Below are 26,642 nucleotides of genomic sequence, written 5' to 3'. Positions count from 1 at the left end.
GAAGGCTATTCCAGAGTATGGCCCCTTGATAAGATAAAGATCTTCCTCCCCATCTCGTTTTCTTTACTGTAGGAACTGTGGCCAGCATAGCTGAGGAGGATCTCAGTGGTCTGGTCGGGCTGTAGACAGATGCCAGGGTCTTGAGCATTTCAGGGCCATAGTTGAATATAGCTCTATGAAAGTGACATAAAGCCTTGAACTGAATTCTTTTATCCACTGGAAGCCAATGTAGGGATGAAATTGCGGTCCGTATGGAATGATGTTTAGGGGTATTTAGAAGTAGACGCGCGGCTGCATTTTGCACCCTCTGCAGCCTCTGAATCACATATCTTGGTGCTCCTACAAACAATGCATTGCCATAATCAAGACGGGAGCCTATCAGTGCCTGGATAACCAGTCTCCTAGCAAGTGGAGGAAGTATTATTAGAACCTTCCTCAAGGTTCTGAGCAGAGCAAAGGAGGTTCCAGCTATTCTGTTGGCATGTTGTGACATTGAAAGTTGAGGATCTAGCCACACCCCAAGGCTTTTAATGAGACATTTAGGGGGCGGGAGAGTAAGAACTCCTAATGATGTTCTTGGATTGGTAAAGGAAGCTTTTGGAAGCCCAAAAAACATGACCTCTGTTTTATCATCATTGAGTTTCAATTTACTTGGTGACATCCATGTCGCAACTGCTTTCAGACAGGGACCTAATGCTGTCCCCATGTCCGGGAAAGTGTTAGAAAAGGAGACAATCAGTTGAGTGTCATCTGCATAGGACACCGACTTCAGTCCAAATGATTCGATAATCTCTGCTAAAGGTCGCATATAGACATTAAAGAGTAGTGGGCTCAAAGCAGACCCCTGTGGGACTCCACAGTTGCTGAGGGTACGTCTAGAAGTACACGATCTATCTAGGACCTGGAAGGATCTTCCATGAATGAACGAGAGAATCCACTCCAGTGCGACTCCCGAGATGCCACATCCTTGTAATCTATCTTTAAGAATATTCAGATCAACAGTGTCGAACGCCGCACTCAAATCTAGTAAGATGATGGCGGTTTCCATTCCTTTATCCATCCTCTTTTTTGCTTCTTCTGTAATCGCAATCAAAGCGGTTTCCGTCCCATGCAGTGGTCTAAAACCCATCTGGGCGGGATGTAGAAGCTTTTTTCCTTCCAGAAGAGTGGATAACTGAGTGTGTATATACTTTTCTGTGATTTTGGCCATTATAGGTAGCAAAGAAATCGGTCTATAATTGGACAATATTTTAGAGTCCAGATTAGTTTTTTTTAGGAGAGGCTTGACAATAGCCAATTTCCAAGAATCTGGTACAGTGCCAGAGGCTAGCGAGGTATTAATAAGATTTGTAATTACCGGACCTAACACTGGAATTGCCAAACAGAGGATCTGTGGGGGAGCAGGATTGAGTGGGGAGCCTGATTTAGTTGAACCCAGTAATCTAGTCACTATGTCCAAATTAATCGGAATGAAGTTTGTTAAAATAATTTCTTTCCTGACCTCCAGGTTGACCACCACCTGATCTCTGATATGGGTGTCAGGAAAAGAAACATAAATGTCCTGAATTTTACATAAAAAAAGCTTGCGAGATCCTCCACAATTATGGATAATCTTCAGTCCCAGAACATTAAATACAGATGGACCTTTCCTTTTGGTATCGCATTTGAGATGGATAATAAACAACATCATTGTGTTGCCTTTGAGGATGCCGCCTCACTGTTGGGAATCCCTGGAGTGAACTCGTCGGACACAGAGAGACCAGGGAGAGCGATGCTGGGGTGTTCAGGAGACAGAGATGCTGGTAATGCGAGGCACCAGCAGAAAAAGGAAAAGGGACTCACTAGGAAGTGAGGAGGTGAATAAGGCCCTTTTGATATAATCCGCTTCTAACACATGGTTTAGTGGGCTCGGAAGGGAACACATCCCTGGCACAGAAGGACTTACACCCTTGATAAACTTCAGGGCTCTGATGAAGTTTCTGGTACTATTTCATTTTGTGTTAAAGCTCCAGAGTTTTATCGACTTGATTGGCAACTCCATTCCCTGACATGATGGAACTTCCTAATTACATCGCAATGGTAGTTATTATATTTGTGACTTTTGGCAGCCTCTCAAGGGCTAACGCGGCAGGAGTCTGTCCATTGCCCAGTTGGGTGTCAGAAGCTGTTTACAGATGACAGCAATGATGCCAAGTTTTGGTATTCATACTTATTTAGGTTTAGTTTGGTCTGTTATGGTTGCTCTCTGGATGGAGGATGAAGAAACATGCTTTAAGGGAGGTGGGAGGGAAGGGGATGGGGCAGGAGAGAGATGGGTTTGGAACCAAGTTGTCATGGGTTCTTCCAGAGGACCACTAGGAAGGGGATCCCCAAGAAGCATCAGATATAGACCCCCAGAATCAGACTCAATACATTAACATGGAACATGAAGGGGCTGCATTTACCCAACAAACGCACTCAGCTATGCAAATATATTAGTGACCATCATTTCAATATCATAGCCCTCCAAGAAACACATCTTAAAGGAGGGGATGATCAGTGACTACGTTATAGACACTACCCACTTATCTAGCCATCTTCAGTGACTACCAATTATAACAGGGTGGCTTTGCTTCTTCACTTCTCTGTACCCTTTCAAATTCAAGGTAGTAAGACCGATAAGGAGGGACTATTTTTACTGCTCACGAGCATCCTTACAGGGAGAAAGTGTACTATAGCTACGCTCTATGTCCCCAATTCTAGTCAATCTACATTCTTACGGTCTTTCATGTCAGTATTCGGAGGCTTTGCTGAAGGTGACATACTCCTGCTGGGGGATTTCAATGACATCTGGGACCCCACGCTAGACACCACTCATCCCCATAGGTCTCCAAGTGGGTTATCTTCGAATTCTATAAAATCCATGCTTCATCAGTTAGGTCTTCTTGATGCTTGACGTACTCTCAACACTACTGTGAAGGACTATACATTCTTTTTTACCATACAAATAGATCATATTCTAGGATAGAACATGTCTTTCTTCACTTAGCTATCACAAAGTCGACAGTACATCCCATCATTCTCTCCGATCATGCCCCCTTAGAGGTTACCTTAGAGTGGCCGGCTCCAAAATCCCAGTTCCATAGATGGCTCTTCCCTAACGCCCTCACATGTGATACACAACTCTGAGACGAACTTAGTAAGAAGATTAGGAAGCATTTTGAACTCAATGATCCTAAAGACATCGCCCACGTCATAAACTTGGATGCATTTAAAGCAGTCATTCGGGGGTAAATGTATCTCACTAGCGTCTATACTACATCAACACAAAAACACTGAAAGGCAGACAGTGGAGGGGGGTCTGCTCCTGGCAGAGAGGGCACATAAATCTACACCATGCCTCTCACTGTAAAGAAAGGTTGTTTCATTGAAGGGCAAACTCCATGTGATATACGCTAATAGGGCCGCACATACACTATTACGTTTGAAGCAAACTACATATGAAAAAGGAAACAAGATAAGTCCCTTACTTGAGAGGCAATTATGCCTGAAGCAGAAGAAGGAATATATAAGTCTGATAAAAGATGAGGCGGGCAAGATACACCACCTGGAGGAGGGGAAACCTCAGGCATTCAGCGATTTTTTATGAAAAACCCTGTTCTGCTGATCCACCACAGGGGGGAGAGCACCCAACCTATCTTGACCTAGTGGAGTTGCAGTGGGTGCCTAGGGACGTGGTAAATCGCTTGAACAACCCCATCACAAGGGAGGAAGTTCAGGCAGCAATAGATTCACTAAAACTCAACAAAGCCCCTGGTCCTGATGGCCTCACCGCTCAAACCTCTACCTCCTATCTAGTCTCATTTGACTATCCTGTTTAATCACATAGGCTATTCTGCAGCGGTTTCTCCCTATATGGGCGAAGCCTTGATCACAATCCTCCCCAAGTCCGGAAAGAACCCTCAGTTCTGTGCTTCTTACAGGCCAATCATCCTTCTCAATTTGGACGTTACGCTGTCCTCCAAAATGTTGGCTATGAGATTGGAAAATGTTATGCGTGAGTTAATCCACCCCGATCAGTCAGGATTCATTAAAGGGCCCCAAACTCATGATAATCTATGACGGGTGAGTCATCTATTGGAGAAGGTGACCAGGAAACACCTACCTATGGTGTTGCCTGGTGCTTGACGCCGAGAAAGCTTTCAACAGGGTAGGCTGGTCATTCCTGGTCACCACATAAACCGGTTTGGATTTCAGGAGAGGTTTATTACTATGATCATGGCCATATACTCCCAGCCAAGCTCGTGGGTAGTTATAAAAGGAACAGCCCCAGAATTTTTGGCGCTGATCAGGAGGATGCAACAGGGCTGCCCTTTATCCCCCCTGCTCTTTGCACTCAGTACAGAGCCGTTGGCAGCTAAGATTAGAGCCAAGCCCGACATTCATGTGATACCCTTAGGCTCTGATGAACATAAGATCTCATTATTCGTGGACGATGTCCTACTCGCCATCGCTGCCCCATTCACCTCGTTTCCAGCCCTGAAGGGGTAACGTCAGGAATACGAGGCAGTGTTAGGGTTTCGAGTCAACTTTCAAAAGTCTTAAATGCTCAATATGTTGATCCCTGTTCCAGAAATGGAAAACCTTGCCTCTCAATTTCCCCTTTCAATGGGGTTAAGAAAGAGGTCACCTACTTAGGAGTTAAGCTCACTTCTAAAGTAGAAAATGTATATAAAGCAAATTACCCTCCATTACTGAGATGCCTGAAATCTGAATTCAAGCTTTGGGCCCAACATACCTCACCTGGATAGGTCACATAAATGCGATCAAAATGGTAGTATTCCCATGAATCTTATATTTGTTTCAAGGACTATCCATAGAGGTACTCAGGAATTCTTTTTACAGAACTTTGCTTGTTTATATGAGATTTATATGGCAAGGTCACAGAGCAAGACTCTCCTGTAGAGTGCTGAGCCTCCTGAGAGACTTGGGGGGCCTGGCCCTACCAGATGCCCAAGTATATTATAAAGCGGAATTACCCTGAGTGGTGTCTGAATGGTCTCTCAGGACATCAGATAAGTTATGGCTACATATGGACCGGGTAGTGGTGGGGAGAACAATATGGGATGTACTGTGGAAGCCCAGACAGGACCGCCAGAGGAACACATAACTAAGTACACCAATGGCAACCATGCTTAAGGTATGGGACACAGCGACTAAGACATATGGGTTGATGAATTTTCCCTCCTCTCATACCCAGATTCATTGCAATGCAGCCTTCCCCCCCAACACAGTGCCCGGGGCCTTTCAACAGATGGCGGGAGGGAGGATGTTTGACAATCTCTAATCTGTTCCATGAAGAGGACATCTTGACCTTTAGAAACTGTTGCCGGGACTTCCATTTACTAGCTTCTGAGTTCTTTCACTATACCCAGTTGAAACATTGGGTGTCTCAACCACATTTTCGTCTTGCACCTACCAGAGACTTGCTGCCAATGGAGCAATTTGTGCGGCAGGCAGGAGAGTCCAGTGGTTGTATTTCTGCTCTGTATCAAATACTGCAAGGGGCAGGCCATCCCTTTATTCCCCGCCAGATAACTTTCTGGGATCGTATACTGGGAAATACTATAGGAGACAAGCAGTGGGGCAAGCTATACCGAGATAAACCTAAGTTTAATCGTTCTATGGGGCTTCGAGAGGCACATTATGAACTCCTCGACGACTGGTAGTTGTACCCTGAGAAATTCAAAAAGATCTTACCAGATAAGACCGAAGCATGCAGGCGGGGATGTGGGATGTTGGGGGATTTTTGACACATTTGGTGGGACTGCGTGACTATACACCCATACTGACATGAAATACTATCACAAATCAAGGACATTCTAGGGTATCCCATTCCTGACAGTTTAGAATGTATACTATTGGGACTTTGTGACCCCTCTTTGAAGCATCAGACAGAAGGGGATCGCTCAATCATGTGGCTCTGTCTGGGGGCAGCTAAGATGGTTCTTGCGGCGGCATGAGGAAATATGAGGCCCCACCCATGTCCCAGTGACATATAAGACTATGGCAGGCCCTCTCCATGGAGCATATGGCCGATGTACTAACAGCCAACAGGCTAAGTTTTGACTATATCTGGGGACTCCTAGTGCAGTTTCTATCCAAAGGGCTTCCGCACTTTTCCTGTCACCCCTGCAAAAGGGTGCTCGGTCCCCCACTCGACCCCCCAAATTACTGTTGCATACACAACCACGTGGACATCCCCCCCAACCAGTCTCCCAGTGATGGGACTTTATCTCACGCCCATCTCCCCATGCTCATTGATTAATTGTATCTGTTCATTTAATAAACTGTTTGTGTCCTAGAAGGATGTTTTACATAATATAATGTGGTTCTATGCTATATGTTTTCATTTTACTGTCAGGCAGACAAGACGTTCGATACTGCAACTGCATTGTACTCCCCATGCCAGTTATGTTGCGAATCTGGAACTACCAGTGGCTGCTGTTTGATACTGGCCTCTGGCTTTATTGTCAGTGGTCTGATTTCTATACCACTAAAATCTCAATAAAGAAAATTTAACAAAAAAAAAGAATTTCACTCAAAATGTTGTAACCCGAACACACTACTGCCCCTGAAAAACTGTCTAACCTATTTGTACATGCTACAAATATCCTCACTAGATAATAATTAGAGCTTATTAAACAAAATTGAAAGAAAGAGAACATCAAGCCAATTAACTTCCTACACAATGGTCTTAATATCTACTAAAAAGTCCACACAGTTTTCCATAAATATTTTATAACAAATGCCAGGCACAACTGCTAAACCACATGGAAGAAAGTTTTGCAAGCTCAGGTTCAATCAGGGGAAATGACTTCTAAGGCTATTATTGTGGTTATTCATAAAGAAGATAAGGTCCTCAAAGAAAGCAAGATCTACAGACCGATATGTCTGCTTACTGTAGATTGCGAAATATATGTCAAGATCCTTGCCACAAGGCTTGAGAAGGTAATATCCTACACAAACAGTGTTTGGAAAGGGGAGACTTGTGTCCAGTCATATAAAATGATTAGGACACGTTTTCACAAAAAGCAAAATTGCTAACTTCCCCACACTGGCCATGGCACTGGAAGCACAGAAGGCATCAATAAAGTGTGGATCTTCCTGCGTTCACTATTAGACAAAGCTGAACTTCAGCCATCCTTTGAATACATGGTCTTTGACCTTTACACACACCCTACGGCTTGTATTAGAGTCCATGGAACCTTGTCAAAGAAACAATCTCTCCCAAGGCACCAGACAAGGATGCCCACTCTCACTTCTTTTATTCCTATTAGCCATCGAACCCCTACTAGTAGCCATCTGCTCTAATTCGAACATTAAAATTATTCTGTTCCCCTCTGACCACCAGAAAGTAGCTGCCTATGCAGATGTTGTTTTAATCTTCTCTGAAGAAGCAGTCTGAGCTATCAGAGAAATTCTTAAAACATTTAACCTGTACGTAAAATATTTAGGTTACTCTAAACTTTGAGAAAACTGAAGTTTTACCCCTAAATAGCCAACGTCTATCAGTTCTAGTTGAGAATATGGGGCTAAAATAGCAATCAAAATATATGTCATCTACCTGGGTATATGGTTTGGGAACTCCTTGGAAAACATTAGACACCACATAAGAAGGCACTCAATACCAAAATTAGGAATTATTTGATGCCCCCCCCCAAAATGGTGGGGTAAAGTCGAATGTACTAAAACTAAGACGATACCTCCAATCCACTTTATAACAACTACGTTCCTCTTACAACTATCAACTGTTTTCTATAAAATGATGGACAAACTTCTCTTAGATATAATACAAAAAAATAAAAAGCAAGCATCTCGGTTACCAAACTTAGAATTAATAAATCAGGGGAGGAGATAGTTCACCAAACTTCTTCAAATACCAAATTGCATTTCTAGTTAGACAAGCCACACATTGGATACACAATCATAATGTATTATAACACTCTTGAGTGCAAACATTTAAAATCTATTACATGACTTGCCTCTTCTACATTGAAGCATATTAAAGCCCTTCACTCTCAGAAGATTATAAAAGACTCCATCCTGGCACAAAGTACTTTCCTAAAGGTCCCATCAACAATATACGAGGATCTATGCTAGCTACACTATTTCGTAACCCACATATCAACATAGATGGCAGAGTGATTTATAAGAAAGAATGGATTGAAAAGGGAATAATCCCCAAAAAAGATCTTGGTTGCCCAGCTTGTCCTCTCTCTTTCGTGATGTTACAACTAAAATACAACCTGCCTAACCTTGATTTTTTGACGTTTCTCACAATCAAAGCTGCCCCGAGTAAACTAAGGAAACCAAATTCAACTCATCTAATCTCCTTAGCAAACTATTAATGCAGGGACACATGGCTGCAAACATTTACAAACTACTGTATAAGAGCAACAAAAAGTAATACTTACACGCAAAAGAAATGGGACACCACTTGTTCCAAGCCAAAATATTGCAGATAGTGGTAGTGGCTCAATACAAATTCTGGACAATCCACTGATGCTTCTGGACAACTAATATGCAATTTAAAACAGGTCTACTAAAATCGGGTGCATGTTGAAGCTGCCTGCAATCTATGGGAGAATTAGAACACATGCTCTACTATTGCAAACACATAAAACTATTTTGGGAAGATGTCGAACAAACTACAAACTATTTTGCTCAATTTTGTTAATAGATAGGCGTAGACCCCTGGATTCTCAACCTTATCTCGGGCATGAGAGTCACAGACCTTCTTCTCCTCTGCTTACTACTAAACAGAGGAACTGAAACTATTGTGTGTGAATGGGAAAATTCTAAAAAGCTTTCATATAACACAAGGTGGGCCTCGGTCTGCTTTATAAGCAGTGCTGATAATAGTATATACCTTCACATGTAACTCGCTTGATGTCTCTGGCCTAAACTCAATTAAGTTCTGCAAAAATCCACGCACCCATGACTTTGCCTATTCAGGATGTCTACCTAGATGTGTGAGAAAGACACTCTTGCTTACATGATCAAACACCATCTTGCCTTTACTGTGTAACACACATACCTTTATACCCTAAATCTAACCAGGCAAGACCAAGGTTTTCTAATCTATTTGAGCTTGGCTGGCCTCTCACATTTCTTTACCCTCTACTTTGTTTTGCCTATTCTCTGTATTTTTCTAGATGCAATACATAGTTATGAACCAGTGTCTTGCTAACCGAAAGTCTGTTAAACCACACCAGTATGTCTGAAATAATGCAGATGTACCCACCAGTGGACTGTTCAAGTGTTTTGATCACTCATAGCTACCTCATTACCTATATAGTTGCTTACTACTCTGTACACTTCTTACAAAAAGCAATACAAACTGGTGAAATTTACACACAAGGTTACTTACGAGAGATTCATAGTATCTTTGGTGCTATCTTTCTGTTTTTGGGGACTTGCCAGTTAAGTATGAAATTTGCTCGTCTTTTATAACATCCTAACTTGCTGCAATATTGTGTAATATGAAAAGCTTCCTGTGGAACATTTTCAAATGGATTCCCCACGACACAAGGAAGACAGTCACCCACGCACTCATCACCAGCAAATTGGACCACGGCAATGCACTCTATACTGGCATGACCAAGAAACTTCAATCAAGACTACAAAGAGTCCAGAATGCAGCAGCCAGACTCACCCTGGACATCCCCAAACACAGCCGCATCTCCTCCTACCTCAAGAGACCTACACTGGCTTCCAGTCAACAAGATCATCACATACAGACTCCTGATCCACACATTCAAGGCACTGCACAACCTCGGACCGGCATACCTCAACCACCGCCTCACCTCCTACATACCCAACAGACATCTCTGTTCCTCCCAGCTCCCCCTTGCAGCCGCCCCCAAGATCTGGAACAGTACATCAGGAGGAAGATCCTTCTCCTTCCTAGCAGCCCGGATATGGAACGCACTACCTCTCAAGCTCAGGCAGACCGCATCACTGAAGCAGTTCAGGAAGCACCTCAAGACCTGGCTCTTCAACTGAGCAGCACACCCACACACAGTGCCTTGAGACCCTATGGGTGATTAGCCGTGCTCTACTAATCTATGATTGATTGAAAGTTCAAGATGTCAACATATTTCAGAATCAAACGTTACACATATAAAATCCAGAAACACTGATTGACAGCTTTGCAAAATAAAGTTGAAAAATGATTTTAGATGGACATAATAAATTTAATGAATGACATGCATATTCTCAGAAAATAGAAAGACAAGTACTACATATAATCCAGGACAATTGTTACATTCAAATCGATATTCAAGAGTAAAGAAGAAGTGCATACAAGTCCACTCTCCCATTTTTTTCTGTTAGCATTTTGGCTTTTCTGTCACCTACTTACTCTGTATCCCAGGTCTTCTACTAGTTCACTGGAAGAAGCACTAACACTGGTATGCCACACAGTCTCCTTGATGCTACATCCATACATGAACACGTTCTTCTTGCGGGAATGACCATGATAGTCACAGTAGACCTATAAAATAAAAAATATAAGTGAGTAGCAACCTATCCTACTGACAAACTAACGTCTACACAACAGAGTCAAATATTTTTGCATACAATTGAATTTTTTATCTTTCCAACTTTAAATACATCCACAATATATAGCACCGGTATTAAGTTTTAGGTATGTCTACAGGTAGCGGTAGCTGTCAGCGAGACCTTTTGTCATTACTTTTCTAAAAATATAAATAAAGACCTCTTGGGTCAGCCTCCCTCAGCCATCGGTTCTTTTGGGTCATTCACTTCAGTTATTGCATTGAGAAACTGTCAATCATATTTTTATTATGCCCAGAGGATTATTACTCCCTCACCATCATGCACCTGTAACCCAATTGGGTATTAGGTATATTAGTATGCCTTTAGAGGCAGCTTTCATTGAACAGCATGAGTTACATTCTTCTCAGAAGCAGGAGCAGCCTTTAAGAACTATTTGCCTCAATAGGGGGGCGTCTTTGAAAAGGCAACCTCTCCCAAGCAAACTAACACATTTCAGAGGATACAAATAAGATTATTTGAAGTTTGATGGAAGAAAGTATGTAAACACATCCTAATATTTGTCAGATGTTTTATAAAACATGCAACAGTTCGTATTGTCATGCTTATGAATCTGTTTGTCATAATCAATTATTTTTAGTTAGCTTTTTGACACAAAACGCTTATTAACATATAAAAACATTTCAAGGTGTTGAGTCATGGTTCAGGATGAAGAAGACTTTTTTAATGAGCTGCTTTTCCTCGAAATTACTGTGTGGAGAACAGCATGCTGTTGCAATCATCAAAAGCAGACAGGACCTGCTCACACGGAGACACTCTTCTTATTATGCTGTCTATGGGAGATGTCCTCTATTGTGTGAATGGGATGTATATCAAGCCAACAGAAAGAAGTGTTTGCACATCATCTGTCTACTCACTATCCAGCGAAATTATCCATTAATTAAAAATAAATAGTAAGAAACTGCATTAGAAAACAGTACAAAACAATGCCACTTTTGTAGCACAATCACCTCATTAACAAATACTCAAACTTCAACCACATGAGGTATGAGGGCACCACATTCCACTAGCCAAAAAAGTCACCATATTTCATATTTGTATAGCATATGTGTGAGAGGATATTGATAAAGAAAGCCTCTGACCAGAGAGTAGGGATGCATGTCAATTTATGAAAGATACCAACACTGGAAAACTGTAGTTTGAGTTAAGAAATTATGGTGGTCATTATGACCTTGGCAGTCCTGCCCAGCTACGTCTGCGGTCGCAGTCAGACCACCCGTCAAGGTGGCAGTGCAGGACTGCAAAATTATGACATTGCTAGTGAACTGGCTGTATCGCAGCCAGTTCACGATCTGTACTGCCGGGGGGTGGGACCGCCTAGCCGAAGGTTGACCAGCTTCGACCCGGCGGTCCATCTAACAACACAGACACTTGCAAACACACGCACACAAACAACACCCCCACACCCCTCTCCATGCACACACACACACACACACACATCCCCATTCACGCACACAACACTCCCCCCTCCCCTGGTGGTCGCGGTGGTCATCTGGGAGGGAACGGAGTCCATGGCGCTTGCTCCGCTGCCAGCATCCCGCCAACACAACACTGCCATGCCGTCTACAATGTTGTGATACAGCAGGTGGTGTTGTTGCAAGCTTCACTAGACCACCGACCGCCAGTATGGCTGCTGGCGGCTTCCCTGCCAAATAGGGGCGGAGAGCAGCCAGCAGCCATAATATGGCGGTCTAAAGACCGCCAACAATGGCGGTCATGTGGCGGGTGTGACTTCGGCGGACTATGAAATAGACCGCTGAAGTCATAATGAGGGCCGATATTTTCTCAAACATTGGATTTTTCAAATGTTCACATGATTTAATCAGAGTAGCAAGTTCATAATCCATGCATGTTAGATCTATAGTATGTATTCCAATTATGAAATAAATAATATAAAAGTCAAAAGAGGCTCACACCTTAATATAAAATATGATATAAAATCGCCTGACCGGCGGAGTGACTTGAGGGGTCAAGATGGCGGTCGCACTCTGAGAGAGCTCCGGACCCCTCCACTGTCTACTGTAAAGGTTCCCCGGCCCCCAATCCATCCCTGGAGCGCCACTGAGTCAGTGTCTGCTGACTGTGGATTTGCAAAAGCGGGGGTCGGTTTGAGACTGGAGCAGGAGTCTATGAGGTCTTAGCCTCATGGCATGAGTGCAGCTGTGGCCCGGTGGATAGACTAACACCCAGACAGGGTGAGGGCAGGCCCGACAGGGAAGGCAAACTACACCTGTACTCTGACCAGGTAAGCCACCTGGAGGCTCTGTACGCCACTGTGGCCTTTGTCGGACTGCCAAAACTGAGAGGGTTGCCATCACGGGGTGGTTTCTCTTCGCATGGCACTGAGGCCTGCTGAGGTTCTGAGCAGCCGCGTCTGCCTTGTGGCGGGCTGCTCGTGAACAGCACTAGCAGCAGTTGCAGGCTGCTTCACTGGACTGCTTGGTGTCTCAGCTTCACCCCTCTGCTGCGGATCTCCTTGTAGGCCCTCTCAGCCCCAGGGCCCTGTTGACTGCTGATAGGCCTCCTCCCTCAGTCAGTGGAGCTCAGACTTCATGCCTTAGTGGCGGGTGGAGAGGTCCCCCACCACTGCTAGGTACGTGCTGACCACATGTACCGGGGCAACTGAGATGGGTAATGCCCCCCACTGGGACTGAAACTGCTGTTACTGCTTGGTGTATAGAGGGTGTTCCGGACACATCAACTTGTTAATGACCTGAGCTGTGGGGAAACCAGAGCTAATGGCCCTGCACAGGTGATCCACCGCACCGGGTCACTTTACATTACATGACCCCCTAACAAACTGAGTGGGGTGGCTGCGGGGAGACGCTGCAGGCTGGGTTTCAGCTCCATTTGCAGGCCCCTGGGCCATCCATCCTCTGCCTTCCCGCAGAGGGCTGCTCCATCTATCTGGGGGAGCGGAGCTTCACTTGTTGCTTGGGGAGGTAACCTGGATGATCCTGTACCACCTAATTTATTTATCAACGCATGACAGTGTGGGGCTCAAGGACTGCTCAGAGTCAGCTCCAGGTGAGAGAAGAGGGGTGGCCCCAGCAGTTCTCCTCTCGCCTGGTCTATCGCTGATTGCCTATCATCCTCCTTCTGCTTTATCCCTCACTGCAGACTGATCACTTCTTGCTGGTGCCTATCTGCTGCCACATGATTAGCGTTAAGGGGGCTGGCCCTGGTTCGCAAAATTCTTCCAGCCCCCCAGCGCCAATATAGGGAAGGACAAGAACACTCAACCACACTCATCACAGTACCGGATCGACTAGTACACCAATGCTTCTGGACCGACTGGAGGGGCCACAGCTGATAAGACGATGCCCGCCAAGAGAGACATGGCCACGATTCTGCAGGCTATTCATGCTTCCCAAGCCGTCGTTGAGACTAAAATCAGCAAGGTATACATTGATGTGGCGCTCCTGCACCAGAGTTTGTGCAACGCCACAAGCAGACTCACTGAGGCTGATGGCCGTCTCTCCACTGTAGAGGATGAAGTGTCCAACTTAAAAGCAAAGGTCTCTCGTCTGCTCTCTCAGATGGCTGAACTTCCCCACTGTGCAGAATACGCATGATTGCTCACATCCTCACCTTTATGGACAAGGACTCTATCCTGAGAGAAGCCTGGTCCCACCCCGACCTGAGGTACCAGGAATCCAAAATCCTCATCTTCTTGGATCATACTAAAGAGTGCAGGCACAGAGGAGCTCCCTATGCAGTGTTAAACAAAATCTCAAGGCAGCGAAGGCTGTCTTCAGTGTACTACTTATGACATTACCCAGACGTTTGCTGAGTACCACAGCCGCCTTTACTCTGCAGCCCACCGTTTTCCGGTTGAAACCAATTCTCACTTACTAGAGAAAGTTCCTGTCTCTCAACTGTCGCGCATCGAAATCCAAGCTTTAGACCAACCTTTAACGGCTGAGGAAGTTGGAGCTGCCATCTCCAACTTGGCATCTGGAAAGACTACTAGACTCAATGGGTTTCCTCCTAAATTTAATGCCAAATACAGGGAGGTTCTTACTCCTCACTTGCTCGACCACTACAAGGAGGCAGCTGAGACCAGCACCTTCCCACAGGAAAATGACATACTGCCCGATCTCCCTAGTTAAGGGGGAATTAAGAGCTTGCCCACATGCTTCAGACGAGTTCTCCAGATTCTTATACACCGGGATCAATGCAGATTTATGCCCACCACCAGCACGAGGCATTGCTTTCGGCATCACCCTCACCCGCCGCCATTTACTCATGCCCCAGCTGGCTCTGCTTCTCATTATCTTTGAGAAAGCACCCAATACAATGGACTGGGGCATCTTTCCCAGGTCCTGCAGAGGGCAGCATCCGCGGCTTCATGTAAGTGCTCTATTCTAACCCAACCACACACGTACAGATCAACAGGGTGGTCTCTGACATATTTCCAATATGTTGTGGGACCCAACAGGGCTGCCCCTTATCCACCTTCCTCTTCGCACATGCCATCGAGCCCCTTGCGCGGCTTCTTCATTGTGACACACGGGGACGGGAGTGAGAAATGGGACACAAGGACAGTATCATGCTGTACGCAGAGGATGTCCTCCTGTTTCTTTCCGATCCTGAGACAAGCGGCCCGCTGGCTCCAGATCCACCAGATCTTAGCTGAGGCACCTGGACTGGATTTTAACCCAGCAAAGTTGATGTTGGTGCCTGTTTCGAGGAGCTGTGTGGACTGGCAATCAACCATTCCAGTGTGTTGGTTGAGTTTCCACTATCTGGAGATACATGTAGTGCTACACCCTGAGATGACTTGGTCCCTTAACCTTACTCCGCTGACTCGAAGAATTAAGGCGGACTTCAAGAGATGGCAATCCCTCCTACTGAACATGATAGGTACAATAGTCCTACATAAAATGATGGTGTTGCCGAGATTTTTATACATCTTTCAAAATCTTTGCACAACTGATGCCCAGCCACTGGTTCCATAAAATGGACTCTGTGGTTACATCATCTCTCTTGCACAACTCCAGACCACGATTGGCACTTGTGTATTGTCAGCAAGCTTTGTACAATGGTGGCTCCATGGCCAACCTCAGTCTCTACTAGCTCACGTCACAGCTCCTGATGATCAAAGGCTGGTTTGGCGACTTAACCTCTGCCCCACCTCCTTGTGTAACTGTCTAGGCAAAGTGGTAGAAATACTCGCCTCAGCATAACTGAAACAGTTAATCAAGTTAAACTCTGCTTGATGAGCAGCAACAAAGTTTCTGCCTAGGGCATAGCACCAAACTGGCACTGCACTCAATGCTGGATGATTTGAGGGAGTTTTGTTGAACACAGGTTAAATCAGAATGTTGATACTGCTGTTAGATTTGTCTGCAACTTTCAATACCATTCATCATAATATTCTATTCTCCACCACAGAAGAGGACAGCTTCAGGGGCACATTACTACTGTGGATTAAATCATTCATTTTGGACAGAAATCAAAGGGTAAGTGAAGGTAAATGCCACTTTTGTCATGGTCACCCCCCACTTTTTGCCTAGTGTTGATGCCAACTTTGATTGGAAGTGTGCTGGGACCCTGCTAACCATGCTCCAGCACCAGTGTTCCTTCCCTAAAACGGTACCTTTGTTTCCACAATTGGCACAGCCATGGCACACAGTTAGGTCCCTTGTAAAAGGTACCCCTGGTACCAAGGGCCCTGTGGCCAGGGAAGGTGCCTAAGGGCTGCAGCATATATTATGCCACCACCAGGAACCCCTCACTCAGTGCATGCACACTGCTTTGCAGCTTGTGAGTGCTGGTGGGGAGAAAAGACAAAGTCGACATAACCCACAAACTACTGCCGGTGGTATAGGTAAGTCACCCCTCTAGCAGGCTTTACAGCCCTAAGGAAGGGTGCACTATGCCACAGGTGAGGGTATAGCTGCATGAGCACTATGCCCCTACAGTGTCTAAGTCAATTCTAACTGCAGGGTAGCTATACTGAGAATATGGTCTGGGAGTCTGTCAATTACGAACTCCACAGCTCCATAATGGCTACACTGAAATCTGGAAAGCTTGGTATCAAACTTCTCAGAACAATAAATCCACACTGATGCCAGTGAGGGATTTATTGAAAAATGCACACAGAGGGCATCTTAGAGATGCCTTAGATCTTAGAGAGCCCCCAGGACCGCGAGGAACCACCTACCAGTGCAGGAGTGACCAGCAGGCGGCCCTCATCCTAGCCCAGTCGGTGGCTGACCTGAGAAGCCCCTCTGAGCCCTGCCTGCATCGCCAGAGTGACCCCTGGGTCCCTCCATTGTTTTCTACGGCAAACCTGACACCTACTTTGCACACTGCACCCGGCCGCCACTGTGCCACTGAGGGTGTGTTTTGTGTGCTTGTGTGTGTCCCCCCCAGTGCTCTACAAAAAACCCTGGTCTACTTCCCAAGGACACAGGTACTTACCTGCTAGCAGACTGGAACCGGAGCACCCCTGTTCTCCATAAGCGCTTATGTTATTTGGGCTCTCCTTTGACCTCTGCACCTGACCGGCCCTGTGTTGCTGGTGCTGTGGCTTTAGGGTTGCCTTGAACCCCAACGGTGAGCTGCCTATGCCCAGGAGACTGAACTTGTAAGTGCTTCACTTACCTCAAAAACTAACCAATACTTACCTTCCCCAGGAACTATTGATTTTTGCAGTGTCCACTTTTAAAATAGGTTATTGCCATTTTAACAAAAACTGTGTGTATTACTGTTTTACATCAAAGTTCTATACTTATCTGTGTGAAGTACCTTACAATTTAAGTACTTACCTAAAATTTGAATCTTGTGGTTCTAAAAATAAATTAAGAAAATATATGGTTCTATATAAAAACCTTTTGGCCTGGAGTTAGGTCTTTGAGTGTGTGTTCTTATTTATTGCCTGTGGGTGTACAACAAATGCTTAACACTACCCTCTGATAAGCCTACTGCTCGACCACACTACCACAAAATAAAGCATTAATATTATCTAATTTTGCCACTATCAACCTCTAAGGGGAAACCTTGGACTCTGTGCACACTATCTCTCACTTTGAGATAGTATATACAGAGCCAACTTCCTGCAATTACCACCAAGGTAGATGATGCACACATACTTTTTTTTGTCCTAGAATGTCAATGGACTGGGGGATAAAATTCAAAGAGTGGTGGTCCTGAGGTACATAAAACAACACTCCCCAGACGTTGTTCTCCTCCGGGAGATGCATCTTATAGCCGGCTGGGCAATGGACAGATGAGGGTACAAGATGGTCGCCCATGCAATCTATTCTACTGGTTCGAGAGGAGTAGCGGTGCTAATGAAAAAGACACTGCAGTTCAACATCCAACGCAATTGGTTTGATATGCATGGATGATATGTAGTCCTGTCAGGGTCTGGGAGGTTGCAACCATCAACATCATTTTCACTTATATCCCACCTCGATTGCACAACACCATACTCTCCTTCTCCATCTGCCGGAAGCAGAGCTGCTGATGGGAGGAGACTTCAACATGGCACTCTGTGAGGTAAAAGACCGCTGCCCCCCAGAAAGACCATATCCCCTCGCCGACCATTTGCAGACCTCCTCTTGGCCCCTGGTCTTGTATATACATAGCATGCCCTCAACCGTACGACACAGCACTACACTTTCCACTCAGGGGCTCACGGTAGTCTTTCATCGATTACATTCTTACTCTGGCATGTCAGCTCCCCCGATTCGGAAATATCCAGCATTTAGCAAGAGGTATTACTGACCACTCCCCTCGTCTATGGTTTACACAACAGGCATGACAGCTGCAACATCACATTTAATCATTGGTATTTCAAAATTCCTAGAATTAGAGAGGGCCTCCAAATGGCCACACAACAGTATTTCACTGTGAATGATTCACCGGTAGACTCTGCACAAATCCTACAGGAGGCCAGGGCCTCTCTTTAATAGTGGGACACAAAAAAGACAAAAGCGCAGCGTTGGAAGCGTTCAAGCAGGAGATCTTTGAACTAAATTCTAAACTAACAAACCAAGACCATGCAGTCGCTAAGCATATCCTGAGCCTCAAACAACAAGAATACAGAGAAGTAGCGTCGGAAGCCGCCAGGGCAATGAATAGGGCAACATATCAGCGCCTTTATGAGGTGGGAGACAAAGCAGGAAAACTCGTAGCATAGCTTGACAAACAGGAGCGTGCAGACCACTGGGAGCTTGAAATTCGGACTGACGATGGTAAATGCAGAAGAGGTAGACAGGAAGTGGCAGAAGCGTTACCCACATACCATACTCAATTATATTCCCCAGCAGGAACCGCTACGGCGGAAGAATCCCACAAACTCCTGGCTGACATACATCTGACCAGACGCATGAGTGAGGACCAGGCACTCTTAGAGGGAGACCTCATTGAAGAAGAAATTGTTCAAGCAATAATTGACTTAATTTTGGGTAAAGCGATAGGCCCTAACAAAATACCAATTGAACTTTACAAACTCACTACCCCAAAACTCGCGCCACATCTGTTATGAATGTACAATGAGAGTTGGGACCTGGGCTCCCTCTCTAGAGACCAAAGATTAGACTCCCTTGTCATTATCCATAAGGAAGGTAAATCACCAGAGACCTGTGCATCCTATAGGCCTATTTTGCTTCTCAATGCCAAAATTAAAATCCTAGCCAAAGTTTTGGCCTCTCGGCTAATTCTACTCAGCTCCAAGCTCGCTCATCCAGATCAATCTGGCTTTATGATAAAATGCAACACTGCACTTAATTTATGACGTCTCCATGGTGTGTTGGATCAAACCGACAACCTCCAAGAAAACGCTCTGGTCCTCTCACCAGGTGCCCGCATGGCCTTTGACACAATTGAATGGCTGTATCTTTTTGAAGTGTTAGCCAAAATGGGCTTTGGCCTGAGATAGCTATCATGGATATGGCTCCTCTATACGAAGCCTTTGGCAAAAGTTACTGTTGATGGGGGAATTTACCAAGAACTCAGGCGCCTACATGGCACAAGGCAGGGATTCCTGCTCTTGCCACTCATCTTTACTGTCATATTGGAACCCTTAGCTGCCTGGATCAGAACAGGCCAAATGATCCGTGGTCTGCGATGGGGTCTGAAAACTGGGAGGACTAAATATCACTCTACGCTGATGATATTCTGCTTTATGTGGCAGATCCTGTCCTCTCACTTGACAGGCTAATGCAAATACTCAGTTCGGTCAGTATCTGGGCTACACCATTAACTGGACAAAATCCCTAATCTATGTCCTGAGTGGGCAGACGCCACAATTGCCCCATGGATATGAAGCAAAGATCGCTACAAATGGGTTCTGCTATCTCAGAATCCATGTCATCACTGATCCAGACCTGTTCTATGTTAAAAACCTACTGCCACTGCTGGTGCGATGAGAGTATGATGTCCAACGCTGGAAGTCCTTACCACTGTCACTACTTGGCAGAGCTATGCTTTTCAAAATTAGGTCCTACCTTGCTTCCTCTATGCCCTGCATTACACACTCTACCCTGTCCCTGCGACCTCATTCAGAGCAACAGAAAGCAGAATCAGAACACTGCTATGGGGTGGGGGTCCGGCGCGAATAGCACTCAGCAAATTGACGAGAGGGTGGTACGATGGGTGGATTGCCTTCCCCGCCATGCAAAAACACTACTGGGCAGCAAAACTCACTCTCATTAATCACTGGGCTCATCTCCCTGCAACGAAACTGCATATCGTATGGTTAGACAGGTCATGCAACCAGGAGGATACCATAGGGTTATCTATGCTGCCCCACGACACACCACTCTCAGGGGACCCAATGTGGCAACGATTGGACTCCAGCACACAACACTTCAAGTGCTTGGTTGGAAAGACAAGATAACTTGGGTCACTCCTCTATGAGACTCGGAGAAGCTGAGTTCCCTGGGGGCACAACCTGGGTTTGATAAGTGGGACCTTACTGGTCTCTCCAGGGTGCGGGACCTCTGGTCACAGCGAAAAGTCATCTCCTTCTTTAATATACAACAGGACCACCAACTAGCCGCCACGGAGACCTTTCAGTATCCTCAGATAAGACACGCACTCAGAGTGGCACTTCCTGGGTACGTGGACCTCCCAGAGTCCTCGCCCCTGGACGACAGGTTGACTGATTAACACATGATCCGGAGGGCGTTTTCCCTCACGTGCTAAAAACTGACTATAAACTCACCAGACACTCTTCAACACTTGCGGGACCTATGGAAACTGGATTTGGAGGGTTTGGAGAACAATGAGTGTCGGAAGCACTAACGTCTCCAAGGGAGGTAGCGATTAAGTCTGGGTTCCGCTTAGTACAGCTCAAAATTCTCCATCGGTCTTATTTTGCATGTACCACCATGGTAAAAATGGACAGAGCTACTGATGCAGGCTGCTGTACACAGTGTGACCAGGTGGGCACTTTTTTCCACATTATTTGGAGTTGCCCAGTGACTCAACGCTTTTGGCAGTTGGTGGTTGCCTGCATGAAGGCCCTATGCAGGAGCACTTTAGAAGCCTCCGCTAAATGGTGCTTGATAAATATTTGTTGGAACACTGACCTAAGTCGCATGGATCGGACCTGGGTGACCTTGGGTCTTGCAGTAGCTAAACAGAATATTGCATGACTATGGGGTGTGGCGCACGCACCACAACTGGAGGACTGGAAGCAGGACACGGACTGGTGCATGTTGGTAGAGAGAGTGACATAAGAGGGCCAAGGCTGTCCTTGAAAGTGGACAAAAATGTGGAGCAAATGGAATGACTATGGGGGGGTGCACTTCCCATACCCCCACCAGGTGGACGCTGCTGCATTGTTTTCAAATGATACTAACTCATATGTATGTTTTGTGACACAGGGGGAGGGGAAGACAAGTGATGTTTAATGACGTGCTATCAATAATTGCTGTGTCAGTGTATGATGTTGTGTGGTGTATATGTCTCTCTATTGCTTGCCTTGTTTTAACAAAAAGATCTTTAAAAAATATATATATTGCTGTTTTATATATGTATGGCAAAGAAGGTAACAATATATTTTATAAACAAATATGGATGTTCCTTCTGATTGGTTTGAAGTATCTATTAAACTCAAATATGATTGCTAAATATCATGGGCCTAATAGGCCCAGAAGCCATGTTATTCAGATTTGTACATTTGCACATTTTTGCAGAACATAACTGCATTTTCAGTCCTAGCAACTGGGAATGGGATTTTGGGAGCATAATGAGCTCAGTATTGTATTCATGAATGATATCACCTCCTCAAGGAGGTTTTGGGCTTTAGAGGAAAAGTTCCTTCCACCTGCTCATTAGATACATTTTTTTAAAAAGATCCTGATTTTTGCTGAAAGCAACAACTTCCTGACACATGATTAGTTTCCATTGGCATGTATTGTGAGAAAACCTATATAAACTGTCCTAAATGTTATGCATTTTAGCATTATGGTCCAACTGACCATCTTCCAGTGAGAACTCTGGTCATCCGAAATGACAACTCTCTTAATGATTTTCCTGTGCTGCTTGCTATTTTTTATTCAACGTAAGAAAGACTGTTGGCTTCCGGACGCGTTATGTGTTATTTTTAACACAAGCTGCATGTAGCGTAGTGAATCACCTTAACAGAAAGAAGACAGGGGAGCTCTGGACAGAGCTCCACATGAGAGCTAAGGCAGTAGGGTTAGGAACAACCTAGCGCTGAACCTGGTGAATTGCCTAAACAGTATGAACGCGAACTGAACTAAAACTTTAAGTAAAGTTTAATTGTGCTTTGTGTTTTGCTTGCTTGCCTGGCTTATATTATTTTGTGGGTAACGTATTGTCAAATGCCACCTAGGTAGGAAACTACAGCGAATATAAAAAGGAAGTTGTTAGGTAGGTAGGACTGGGAGGAGTCCAGAGAACAGAAATGAGTACAATTGTGAACCCATGGAATAGAACAAGCAGGCTCTAAAAAAAACGTGATAATGGAAACGGTAAGCAGGAGTGGTAGGACCAAAAGCACAGACACTTGAAGGCTTAACGTGTGAGTGAAAGGGACCCTCTGACCTAGCTGCCCCAACGCCTTCACGAGCCCCACCAGCTGCTGACTGATTTTTGCTGTGAGTGCCCGAACCCCACCCCCCCCAGATCAGTTAGAGGGAAATATATATGAAGATAAATGAAGATACCCCTACCTTGTTTCTTACCCACCCCCCTTCAAAAGGATGAGCAGCAGACACACTAGGCCTGTAGACCCTTTCCTATTACCCAGGTGTGAGTGAACTATAAGAAATGGCAAAGGGTGCCGGAAAATGTAAACTTAGTGAGCCCCTCAGCAAAAATAACTATGTACCAACAATAAGTATGATAACTATTCATTTTTGCTTAGCCCAACCACCCTAACAAATTTGTAAATCAGGAATAATTGGTGTAAGATTAATTATAATGTGTTTACCACACCAGAAAGGGCATTCTTAAATATACTTCAAGAAGAAAATAAGGTATGTGAGCTACTATGGAAGAGTTTAAGTTGCCCTGGTGAAGTGTGTGAGGCTGTCATGTTCCCGATTTGGCGAGATGATATCACAGGTACTGTCCATATTACGGTTCAAAGAGGCAAACAATGTGGGGTGCCACTTTCTCAATGGAAAGCATGAAGGTAAAGGTCAAATCTCAAAAATAAGATACCAAGTGCCCATTAAAATCTGAAGCAGAGGAAGGAATTTGCCCTGGAATGGCTGATTTGATTATGCAAGGGGTTTTTGGTACCTATTGCTATTTGAGGTAACACCCCAATTGGCTAGAGATGCATGGAATGGAAAGCTGATGTTTACAGGGTTATCCAAGACCTAATGGCCTTTAACCATGTGGGTGATTGCCCCTAACTACCCCATGGTCCATAAACCCACAAATATCCTTTCTTGAATCCATGCAAACACCCAATGGTTCACTGTGGTGGACCTTGTTCTACTTTCTTCTCCATCCCACATACGATTAGAGGTAGCATGCCATTTACTTTTACATTTATGAGTGCCCCATCTTTCATGGACTCAACTCCCTTAAAGATTCACAGAGCCAATCTCAAACTTTTCCAATGCCCTGAAAAAGGATTTGGGAACACTGGATTTCCCCTGGCATTCATTTAATCAAATATGTAAATTACTTATGGTGGGCATATGTTACTCTAGATCACTGCAAGGATGACTATCTCTTTACTGAAGTGGCTAATAAGAGCACAAGGCTTCAGAACAGAAACTACACTTCTGCCTGCCCTGGGTGCAATATCTTGGGCTTGACATGTCTGCTGGAAAGTACCACTTGTCCTCTGAATGAGTTGCAACCATCCCTAAGTTGCCAGGCTCCATAACTGTCTCCAAATTTCATACCTCTTTGGGAATGGCTGGATCCTATAGACAGTGGATTCTGTGCTACAATGAAAAGGCAAAGCCTTTGCAACAGTATGCTCGAAAAGACTCCCTGTACCCTTGCGTGATCTAGTGAAGCCGAAAATGCATTTGTCAAAATAAAACAAGCATTGATTTCTGCACCTCCTTTAGTACTCCCTGATTATGCCAAACCTTTTAACCTATATTGTCATGAAAGTAATGGATTTGTCCTCGGAGTAGTGGTACAGTCATGGGCTCTGAACCAAATCATGATAGGACTCCCACCATGTTTACACGCATTACCTACATTGATCTGACTGATGTGCTAACACCCTCATCCATCCTTCGTGTGCTCCAGAAAGTATCAGAAATAACAACCACGGCCTAATTCTGATGCCGGCACCCTCTCTGTGGATCTCTTGGCCAAGGGAGTCAGCACTTCCTGGTGGATTAATGAAATGTGGTCCTCTGTCAGCCTGTCACATGCAGGTGGAAGAGGTGGAGGGGTAGTCACAAAGGGGAGAGAGAGAGGGGAGAGAGCAGCACCTTTGGACCATCTGGAGAACTAAGCGGTCGGATGTTATCAACCACCAGCAGTGCAGATGATGGAGTATCCTATCTCCTACTGGATGCCTATGATGGTCAGAGGGTAGGCTAAATAAGCTTGGAGGCTGCTGCTGCTGGAGGGGGTGATGGACTGGCCCAACGTCTGGCTAACTGACCCATGAGGTCTGTGGGTACCATGTCCACAGCCATGAACAAGACCTGGACATACCCCGAAAAGCCAGTGGTTCCCAACCAAGTAGAAACCTACGGGCCAGCAACAATGAAACTGTCCTAGTAAGTCGGTCGTGTCCAGCCCAAGGCATATGACGAAGTTAGCTGTGTCTCTCCTTTCAGCAACAGCTTGGAAGATTATGACTCAGGCCTCTTTAGAGACCATAGGCAGCACCTGCACAATTAACTGAGTCCGAGAGTGGGAGTTTTGGCCCAAAAGGAACACTGTGTTCGGCAACCGCAGTGCCAGGCTGTCAGATGGAAACATCTTCTTTTCCAAAGTATGCAGCCTCCTGGATTTCCTGTCCAAGTGGAGTGGTAGGGAATATGTCAGTATTTATTCTGGAAGTGGAGGCTTGGACCACCAAGCTCTCCGAGGTGGGGTGTCTGGTGAGGCAACTGGGGTCCACTGAGGTGGGGCACCGGCGGCAGGCAACTGACCTATTCACAGGTGCTCCAGTGCAAGGCTTTGACCAGGCCATATGTAGAATGTCTGTGATGGCTTTGTTAAACTGAAGAGGCAGTTCAGATGAGGTGACTCTCAGCTGAAGTACCTCTGTTGAGACGTTTGTCTTGGCATCCACTGAGGGCAACTGAAGATCCAGGACCTCTGCCGCCCTCAATCCACCACAGCAAATGAGGTCCCTCCTCCATAGCAACTGTAGGGGGAGGGACCAAGCCAGTATCTGAGGTGGTGTCCAGACCACTGGTATCAGCCAGATCTTCACACTAGGTGTCGTCTGAGACAGGGTCCAGTTGCCCCTCTCAATCATCCCCAAGTCCGAGCCCAAACTAATTGGGCATAGGCTTTGACCTGGGTGGAATGCCCCCAGCCAGCACCAAAGTCGGCATCAGACGACACCCATCCGGCTCTGTGCCAGAGTCAGGGATGAGTGCGGGGACTGCAGGAACAGCCGGCACCGGGGATGGTCCAGGTGGCTCAACCGGTGCAGCATCGGACCCATCCATGTATCCAAGGGGCCCGATTGGCATAATAGGCGAAGCCACCGGATGAAAACCAGCAGGGGCCAGAAGGTGCACAGGCGGTTATGGGCCACTCAAATCTGGCCTCATAAAACTCACGGAGTTGAGCGGGTGCTGCTTTGGCTCCAGGAAACTAGGGGAGGCATGGAGTCGGCTCTGCTGCACGCTCAATCATTGAGTCAGGCTTCAAATGCTTCTGTTCTCTCATCTAATGACTTTATTAGTTGGGGCGAAGACCTACTCGACTTCTTGTTCTTAGTTTGTTTCAGGGGCTTACCTGGACGACTTCCACTGTGATGACAAGCACTTGGTGTGGCTCTGCGACCAATCCCAGGACCTTGCTTTCCATCGGGATTGAGACCATCGCTGTGACGCACATTGAGAAGCAAGGAGCTTGAGGGACCGCTCCCTCAAGGCCTGGGTATGCATAATGCAAAAATCAATGCAGGTGTTGGTGCTGTGGTCATACTCAAGACACCAGAGAGAAACGAGGTGTTGATCTGTCACCGACAACTGCGATGACAGGTGCCAGATGGTTTGAAACCATCCTTCATTGTGGACATCCCTGCCACACCAGAAGACAAAATCTAAAAAATCTTTGACTAAAGGGTAAAAAAAGGTCAGCAAAAAAAGTGACTGGGGGTAGCTCTTCTCTGGATCTGCGCTGACAGGCACGCAAAGAAAAGAGCTAACGTCAGCCCACTGTGGTGGTGCCTATATGGGGTGAAGCTCATAACTTCAGGTACGGATGACGCGGACAACGCCTAGCGCAGCTGAACGACACCACCTACCGCCGCATGGGGGTACTGCTCCTGAAAAATCTCCAGATCCAGTCTGGGAATAATTCTGAAGACAGGAATCTGCAGCTAGATATTTTTTTTTTTGTTTGCAGTTTTTATATAGCCCAAACTT

General features: G+C 45.6%; 1 protein-coding gene across 7 annotated transcripts in view; it reads right to left on the bottom strand.

The window, feature by feature from the left end:
- The window catches only part of AGTPBP1 (ATP/GTP binding carboxypeptidase 1), an 863,873-nt gene that overhangs the window by 121,404 nt on the left and 715,827 nt on the right, over positions 1-26,642 (bottom strand). For all 7 annotated transcript variants that reach the window (XM_069229549.1, XM_069229567.1, XM_069229576.1 and 4 more), the window contains one exon: positions 10,406-10,537. In XM_069229549.1, coding sequence (XP_069085650.1) covers positions 10,406-10,537 — 132 coding nt within the window. The remainder of the gene's footprint in view (positions 1-10,405; positions 10,538-26,642) is intronic.

This window comes from Pleurodeles waltl, chromosome 1_1 (genome assembly GCF_031143425.1).
Source record: "Pleurodeles waltl isolate 20211129_DDA chromosome 1_1, aPleWal1.hap1.20221129, whole genome shotgun sequence".
In the NCBI taxonomy this organism is placed as follows: Eukaryota; Metazoa; Chordata; class Amphibia; order Caudata; family Salamandridae; genus Pleurodeles; species Pleurodeles waltl.
The sequence above is the reverse complement of the archived record's forward strand: the minus strand, read 5'-3'. Positions and strand labels throughout refer to the sequence as shown.